At 33.2% G+C, this 9,586-nt stretch overlaps 1 protein-coding gene and 1 long non-coding RNA gene across 2 annotated transcripts; both read right to left on the bottom strand.

Moving 5' to 3' along the window:
* Positions 1-4,561: 4,561 nt before the first annotated feature.
* LOC131175231 (uncharacterized) lies at positions 4,562-4,975 on the bottom strand. The gene is made up of 3 exons (XR_009145390.1): positions 4,950-4,975; positions 4,713-4,817; positions 4,562-4,598 (listed from the first exon to the last, which is right to left on the bottom strand). It is a non-coding gene; the product is annotated as an uncharacterized LOC131175231 (long non-coding RNA).
* Positions 4,976-5,015: 40 nt separating this feature from the next.
* LOC110659814 (uncharacterized) lies at positions 5,016-6,305 on the bottom strand. The gene is made up of 3 exons (XM_058138940.1): positions 5,869-6,305; positions 5,621-5,747; positions 5,016-5,231 (listed from the first exon to the last, which is right to left on the bottom strand). Exons 1-3 carry the CDS (start codon positions 5,928-5,930, stop codon positions 5,016-5,018), a joined length of 405 nt encoding a protein of 134 aa, XP_057994923.1. The 5' UTR covers positions 5,931-6,305.
* Between the last annotated feature and the right edge of the window lie 3,281 nt (positions 6,306-9,586).

Here is a 9,586-nt window from a genome sequence, read left to right on the forward strand (position 1 = left end):
GCTGTTCAAGATGACGGGATGCATCTAGAACAGGAGCAGCTGTCTCCACCTCCATTGTTTTTGTCAAATAGAGTCGAAGACACAGTTCAAAATTCCTTAGCAGCAGAGGACGTTGTTGGTAAACAAGTTGCTGCAATTGAATCAGACTCGGTGTTTTTGTCATCTCCAACTAATACTCATGTACCTGGTACTTCTATGATTGATGGTACTGTAATCAGTCTACCAACAGTTCATACGGATCAAGAAGAGTTGCTTCCTGAAGTCTGTTCATCATCTTTGGCTGAAATATCAGCTGAACAAGTTCAGGACGAAGCATTGCAGCCTCGACATTCGATGGTCACCAGGTCACAGTCCGGAATAGTTAAGCCAAACCCAAAGTATGCTTTACATGTGTCTATATCTCCTGATATACCTCCTGAGCCTAAAACTGTTAAGAGTGCTCTTGCACATCCAGGTTGGAAACAGGCTATGATAGAGGAGTATCAAGCTTTACAGTCAAACCACACTTGGGAACTTGTTCCTAGACCAGCGCATGTAAATATAATAGGGTGTAAGTGGGTTTTTAAAGCTAAAATAAATTCTGATGGGCATTTGGATAGATTGAAAGCTAGACTAGTTGCCAAGGGGTTTCATCAACTAGATGGTGTTGATTACACCGAAACCTACTCCCCTGTTATTAAACCAGGAACCATACGCTTAGTTCTTTCTGTGGCTTTAGTGAAAAATTGGCCAATTCGCCAATTAGACGTGAAAAATGCATTTTTGCATGGATTTATAACAGAAGATTTATATATGGATCAGCCACCTGGAATGAAAGATCCTAATTATCCTAATCATGTTTGCAAATTACAGCGAGCATTGTATGGTTTAAAACAGGCTCCGAGAGCCTGGTTTAATAGGTTGAGTATGTTTTTAATTGATTATGGTTTTTTTTGCAGTTTAGCTGATCCATCCTTATTTGTCATGCATACATCGACAGGTGTATTGGTTTTATTAATTTACGTGGATGATATGTTGTTAACAGGATCGTCTATGGCTCTAGTTTAGAATTTTTTGCAGGTCTTAAGCAAGGAGTTTTCCATGAAAGACCTTGGGCCATTGCATCATTTTCTAGGCATTCAAATTCAATCGACTGACTCTGGGTTACAATTGAATCAAACCCGTTATGCCTATTCAATTTTGGAAAGAGCTCAGATGGTGGATTGTCAACCGATGCCCACTCCACTTGTTCGACACGATCTTTATTCTGACGACACGATGGTGATCCCACCTTCTTTCGAGGGCTTGTGGGTTCGTTACAGTATTTGACACTAACCCGACTGGATTTGTCCTATAGTGTCAACTATATTTCTCAATTCATGCACAGTCCAACTTTGTCTCACTTAAAATATGTTCGTCGTATATTACGATATCTCAAAGGAACAATACATTTTGGCTTATTTTTTAAAAAAGATACCTCACTTGTTCTTAGTGCATTTTCTGATGCAGACTGGGCCGGATGTCCAACCACACGACGGTCTACTACAGGCTACTGTACTTTTCTTGGTTGCAATATCATTTCCTGGTGTGCCAAGAAACAACACACTGTTGCGCGTTCTAGCACTGAGGCCGAGTATCGTTCCATGGCTCACACTGCAGCAGAGCTTACTTGGCTTGGATATCTCTTACAGGACTTGCAAATCTATCCCAAGCAGCCGCCTATTTTATATGGTGATAATCTTAGTGCACTACATTTAACAGTCAATCCAGTATTACATTCACGCAGTAAGCATGTTGCTCTTGACTATCACTATGTTAGAGAGCGTGTTGCTCAAGGGGTTTTGATCACAAGATACATTCCCTCAGCATATCAAATCGCTGATATATTTACGAAGTCCATGACAAAGGCTCGCCTAGCACAATTTCGACGCAAACTATGTCTCCACCCTGGACATAGTTTGAGGGGGGATATTAGCTCAAGGAGTAATAAGGACGAGTCCGCCTCTCAGGAGAAATAAGGATGCCGTGTTTTTAGGCTTGAGTAAAGGAGTGATAAGGTGAATTCTGTAAATATTGTATATTTGAATGAGTCTTTGTGGTTGAGATTCTTTGGGTAATTCGTTCCCTTCCAAGTGATAGTCTTCATTATTTTTCTCCTTTTTTTCAGCAACCTCTGTTATTATTCTTTTTATTTAAGCTGAATGTATACTGTCAATTGGATCATTGAGGTTTCACATTAATAAAATTACATCTTCTTCACTTTGTTATCTGTCGTGAATTCTTTTTAACTAGATTTAGTGGCAAATTAGCTTGTAACACATAAAAAATATGAGCTCAGTGAGTGCTTAAGTTAGAGATTAATTTAGAGAATGTGATTTTGTAAAATAATATAAAAATCACATCGATACATGTTGACTCCTTGATTGATTTTTTAACTTAGTTGGAGGGGTTATATCATTATAAAGTCTGATCAACATCATTCATGAAGTTTTAAAACTTTGAATCAAATCCAAATGATATAACAACAAATTTATTTTGTATTTTTGTGTTTGCCGGTTTCATATTTATTTATTTTTTCTATGAATCAGACATTTAATTTGTTATAGTAATTAATTTAAATAGTCATTTTTTTTATATTCATTTCTAAAATATATTCATTGCTGAGAAGGATAGGGAAAGGTGAGAGAGGCATGAATAGAAACAAATATATAATGATACGTTATACTTTTTTTGAAAAACTATTCACGTATCACCTTTCATAAATAATCTCATTTATATTTATTATTATTATTTTATTTTTCTTTTAATTATCATTATTATTTATTGTAACAACCCAAATTTTCAAAGAAATATATTTTTATTATTTTTCTTTTATTGAGCTAATAATTTATTAATATTTTATTCATAAATTTAAATTAATATTTTACAATGGTAATTTTTATTAAATGGGTATTATTTTTACATGTATTATTATTTTTATCATTATTATTATTTATTTATATGACTAGTTTTAAACATCTATATTAAATGTTTAATAAAATATTATTTTATATTATTAACAATTGATTTAGTGGTCATTAAATTAATTATTATTATTATTGACATTGTTATTATTTTCAATTTAAATATATTAAAAAAAGATTAGGGACCTATATGAACAAACAAGAAAAATTTAGGGATTTCAATAAAATTAAAAGTTAAAAAAAAAAACCAGAAAATTAAAAAACGTAGTCCCCCCACCCCCCCCAACTTTCTCCTCTCCCGAGTCACCCCTTCCCCTCACTTTCTCCCCCTCGTTTTCCGGGCAGCCGCCCAACACAAGTGTCGGTGGGACTCCCTGTGACGTGGTATATTTTACTTTTTCAGTGACCGGTGTCAATCTGGATAATTAAGAGAATTAGAACAACATCTAAGACACCTAGATAAGCCCTAAATGCTAATAATTAGTAATTACTAAATAGTTCAGTATAAAGAAGAAAAATAAAGTATAAAAAGTTAAATGAGCTGGGAGTCACAGCGATGGGTGACACTACAAGAAAAAAGGAGATTTGAAACCGAATATTCGGTTTCAAATCAGTGAAAATCGGTTTCTAAATACATTTAGAAACCGATTTGCTTGAAATATTCGATTTTAAATCATAAGTTTCTAAATAAATTTGAAACGGAAAATGGCGTCCGTTTCAAATTCTGAAGCTATTTTCAAACCACTATTCCGTTTCAAATTTAGAAACAGCATATATTCGGTTTCAAAATCCGTTTTAATTTAAAAACTGATATTTTGGTTTCAATTTTTTTGAAACAGAAATTCTATTTCAAATCGGTTTCTAAATTCTGAAACCGATCCTTGTGTTATTGGATTAGAAACGGAAAAATTCATTTTTAATCCATTTCAAATTACTAGTAGAAAATTTTTATTTTTTTTATTTAATATATTATTTCCTGTATTGAAGCATATAATATAATATTAATTTTAAATGCTCAATATCATAATATTTATAATATCAGGCTATCAAATATCAAACATCAGTCAATATTATATATAAATATGATAGTGAAGGGTTATGATAATAATATACTGTATGGAAAAATAAAATATCATAATAACAAAAAAACAAGCTACTTGTCATCAACAAGATCATCACTCATCACCACTATCAGCCTCTTTACCATCATCTTGATGAGTCGCATGTGGAGTTGGGGCTGTAAACTGCGTACCCTGCATCATTTGTGCCATCATGTTTTGCATCATTTGTTGCATGCGCTCCTCCAGTGTCTGCTCACGTTGTCTGTATCTCTCCTCTAGCATCAACTCGCGTTGTCGATCTCTCTCCTCCATTGCAACCAAACTATCCTTGAGCGTTACAACAGTCTAATGCAATTGTTGAATCTCTTCCTCCATTGCCTCTGACTGAGCACAATAGGATGCAGTAGAAGATGATCCATGTGATGAGCTAGGGTAAAAAATTGATGCTTGAGATCCAATGCCATAAACCCTGTTCTTCTTCCCCCCCCCCCCTCCCAACAACTTGATAATATAGTGCGACCTCATCTACAATAGGAGGGTCACTGCACCCCTCTTGTAGTTGAGACGACTGCTCCTTAAGCGCCAAAAATGCATCCTGCATAAGTCAATACACATATTTTAAATTTATTTTTCTTGGCAATTGAATAAACAAACTCACTTATTCATTTTTTTCATATAATTGAAAGACATAAAATACTTGTTCACTTACCTTAATTGATTGCGCTCGTGAATCAACCATATCGGAGGTGCCTTTCCTAGTGTGGGTCTTATGGAAAAGTTCATAAGGAAAAGGTCTTCGGCCAAGCTGGGCTTCCTAAAAAGATATAATGATTTTAGTGATGTTTATAATAATGTTCGATTATTTGCTACTAATATGTAGACAGACAATAACAAAACTAGTAAATATGAAATCATTACCATTCTATAGTAAATATGAAATCATTACCATTCTATCTGCGTGAGTAGCATGTGGCTGAACCCCTGTGTGTCTAGAGATGCACCTTTAACTCCCCTATCTCACTACAATGGTTGCGATGAACTGATGGCTCTTGGTTTTAAACTCTGGGCTACTCCATGCCTCCTTCCATTTTTGCATTGTACTATTAGGCACGATGACCTTGGATTTTCCTTTCCTGACATTGCACATTAGGGCCTTATAGCGCTCTGCAGCCTTACGCCTCCAAGCTTCCTTTACTAGTGGAGTCACCTCTTGCCAATCAAAGTATTTCTGGTATAAAATAAATAAAAATTATGACAATTGTATTAGTATGATAGTATTTTAGAAAAAAATTGACAGCATTTCCCCTTAATTTTGGACAATCCAGCCTAGTTATTAGGTATTAATTGCACCTGTTAAAAACGCTTCATATATTCTCAACAATAAATAACATCCACCCCAACTACAACAACTCACAACAATATATATTTTCAATATCACACAAGCTGTACATATAGAACATTTAAGCATTAATATACTTCAATTGTGTTCTTTTACATTAATTCACAAATTCTCATCACTTAAATGATATTTGTTTATAACATTCTTTTTTGAGATTTCATAAACTATGCAAATTAGTTATCTGATAGCTAATTATATTTAAATATTTATTTTATTACTTGAAATTCATCCCAGTAAAACTCTTTTGTTTCAGGCATGATAGTTTTCCAACAGTGCCCCTCTGGGTCCATCCTCTCCTTGAAGATATTCTTCATCTTCTTAGCACATTCCTCAGATGGATGTAACCTGTACAAAAGAAAGACAGCAAATATATTGATTTTATGTAAATGTAGAAATACGGTACTTCAATTGCCAATGATATGTAATACCAAATCATAGATAAAGTTAATTAATTTTAAATACTTACGTGCCATTAATGAGCTTTATTCTTTTCTTTCTTCCAAATGTAGTGAGTGATAGGCTATCCATCGATGATATTGGTGCTGCCCCAACTGAATGACCTTCATGACCAGAGGTTGATCCAATTGCAAGCTCAGAAGATGGGGTAATAAGTGGTGGCGGTGGAGGTGGAGGTGTAGCTCGATGCTGTGTTGAAGCAGTAGACCCCTCTGGATCTGGTGTCGACCTCCCAGTTGATCATGAAGGAACCTGAGGCTAACCCTGTGTAGTTTGGTCTAGTTGATCATTGGCTCATCCTGCACAGGTAACTGCCTTGACTGTGAATGACCCAACAAACCTCCCCTGCGACCGTTGCCTCGCATCCTGCATAAATAATTGTATTAATTAGTTAGCTTCATTCAACTTATGATACATAATACAGATGAAATTAGTTAGAGTTTATACTTCAAGTTTAGAAATATAAATTCATTAAGAGAAATACCTAATTCTAATTAGTATCACTATCATATACATCATTGCATTCCTCATCACTTTTTGAGTCCAATTCAAGCTCTTCTTCAACTTCAACATCCTCTTCATTAATTTCAACTAGTACACCGTTTTGATCATTCAAATATTGTTGTTAATCATCATCATCGTCAATTTGAATCAAAGGGACTTCCATTTCATCTTCTTGAAATGGTTCTTCCCGTACAGGGGGGGTTGTCACATTCACTTGCTCGGGAAGATCAATAACAGATCTCGCTTTGATTTTGAACACAGCCCACCAATCATCCTTATCACGTTTTAAGCTTGAATATATGGAATAATTCACCTGAGCAGCTTGGATAGCAAGAACAAATGGTTCATACCTATTGAAGGATCTTTTATGATTAATATCCACAAGTTTATATTTTGAATGAATCTTTGTTCCCACATTTGGTGTTGGATCAAACCAATCACATTTAAACATCAAAACACCTTTCTGACAAATGATGTTCTGCCTTGATGTTCAACATCCTTGCAACAACTGAGAGCTGCGAATGGCTTTCACAACCTGGCCACACCTCTTGATTAGCAGCTTGTAACATGTCATACAATTTTTGAGCTGATGGATTTGGAGGCCCCTCCATTACATCCTGAAAGAAATTAGGACCTGCTGCATCCATTACCATTTGCTCATATGTATTGCTTGTGCTATTATCAACCTCTTGAACAGACTCCGCTATCATAACATTTATGTTTTGACTATCAATATTACTTGTGCGGGGTTCCCCATGTAGAATCCATTTATAATAATATGACACAAATCCATGCTTCATCAAATGTAACCGAATTGTATTCTCATCAACACAATTACGATTCTGACACTTTTGATGATTACATGGACACTTCAGTTTATCCCCATCCATCCACTCTGAATGTTGCTTAGCAAATGTTATGAATTGTTCAATACCTTCTATGAATTCTGAGATCAATAGGCCATCTTTTAACCTAGCATACATCCATCTCCGATCTGATCCCATTTTGCTAATAGCTGTGTAATAATTAAGTGAATATTAGTAATGATATGTCAGATATCAGAATTACATCATATCCCCAATCATGCGTTGAAAGGTAAGGCCCTAACCCAATTAGAATTGTATCATTTCTACCAATAACAGACAGATAATGACATGTCATATATTTGTAAAAATTTCGGCAGCATCTCCCATTAGTTCTCCAAGTGCACAACATAAAGGCTGCACCCAGAGAACAATGAGAGATGTTACGAAATTTCTACAAATATATAATACATATTTATATCCATCCTATTCCTATGTAGAGTATACAATTCCAATTTGTCCAATAGGACAATCCATTGTCCACTGACATTAATTGTCAGTAGGACATTGGACGGGTTTTCTAAGGTTATTATGTGACAAATTTGATAAAAAAAAAAAAGAAACTATTAAGATATATAGAAAATCTAGAATAGTGTCCAACAATAGAAAAAATTATCACCTCAAAAATTGATATGCATGCATCTACAAATCAAAACGCCATATTAAAATATTACTTACCTGTGTGATACTGAAAGCAAGAGACAAAATAACGAGAGATAGTGACCAAAAGAGAGTGAGACAGACTGTAGTTCCAAAAAAAAAAAAGAAATTATGTCAGTAAATTATTGTATAAAATTTAACACCCAAAAGTAAATAAATAAATAAAAAACTACACTATATGGCATAATAGTATAAAATTAAAAAACATAATAATCATTAAAATTAAAGGACATGAAAAAATAGATATTAGTATAGCAATAAAATAAACATACAATCTTTTATTTGTAATTAAATATGTAAGTTTGGTTGCTAATTTACATCTGAACTATTTGAGTGTACTCATCCACAACTAATAGCCTTCTAAATAACTATAAAAATAATTTTTTATTTTATTTTTAAAAAAACTTATTTTGCTTTTATAATTTTTTTATATGTATTATTTATTTATTTTTTTATAATAATATGATTAATTTATTATTATTTTATTATTAAATAAATTAATTTATTATTAATTTATAACTCTTTAAAACTTTCTGCAAGTTTCATAACTCATAAAAATCGTATCAAGTTTCATTGAATTTAAATCGTGGGCACTTGCCAGTAAAAAAAAGAAAATTAAGAGATAGTGTTTACACCAATAAATAAATAAATTTTGGATCATTAATTATTTTAGGGCTATAACTAAGTAAAAAAATAATTTATTGCATTAGTTAAATTGTATGGCCTAGAAATTATTTAATTAATTATTTTTTATGAATAGAGATAACTATGAGCAGAAGTAATGAGAAGATTATAAGTTATTCGCAAATGGAAAGTTACAAGAAGTTGGCTAATAATGGGAAAGTTTAGTGAAGTTAAAGGAACCCACGCTAACTTCCCTGTACAAGTGAAACGTGACATCTAGAGCCTTCAATTTAGAATCTTTCAGGTGTTTTTAAGATGGTTATAAATAATAGATGGCTAGCAACATTGAAGACCCCACTCAACTTACCGATCAAACTAAACTCTAATAGTCAATTTCTCCTTTATTTTTCTGTAATCTTTAATTTCCGGTTATTGCAGTTAACTATGTGTTTTTATAATTAATCAATGACTCTTTCAATTTTTGGTACATATTTTCTCATTTAATTACTGAGATTAGGCAAAGCTATATACAGTAGAGCTTGTTCTTGTAATTGTTTGTATAGCAGTCACAATTGTATTAACTAATACACTCAGTATTTAATATGTCTGCATCTTTAAGTTATTTGTCAAAAAAATGTTTTACAACAAATAATTTTTGACAAGTCTAGAGAGATGGTCACTGATTGGACTGTATAAATTAACAATGATTAATATCAAAGCAATCATATTCATATAGTTTCTGAAGCCTACAAGAAAGTGAAAATGCCTTGACTCATTTAATTTGATTCAGGGAGTGGGATACATGGTAACATAGCATCCGAACTAAAAAACTCTTATGAAAAATCATAACCTGTTTGAGCGAGTAACTTAGTAAATTAGCAAGTGAAAATCTAAAAGACTAGAAAATGTAAAAACAAACAAGCACTAATTACTTTAGAATCATATTAGTTATTCCATACTTTCTCATCATCACTAATAAGGTCAGATTTTCCTTTCCTTAAGATGGTTACACCCCTAATCCTGCCCAATAAAGATATTGAGCATTGGAAAGTCAACACAACCTAGAATTGAACAAGA

This window comes from Hevea brasiliensis, chromosome 17, assembly GCF_030052815.1.
Source record: "Hevea brasiliensis isolate MT/VB/25A 57/8 chromosome 17, ASM3005281v1, whole genome shotgun sequence".
In the NCBI taxonomy this organism is placed as follows: Eukaryota; Viridiplantae; Streptophyta; class Magnoliopsida; order Malpighiales; family Euphorbiaceae; genus Hevea; species Hevea brasiliensis.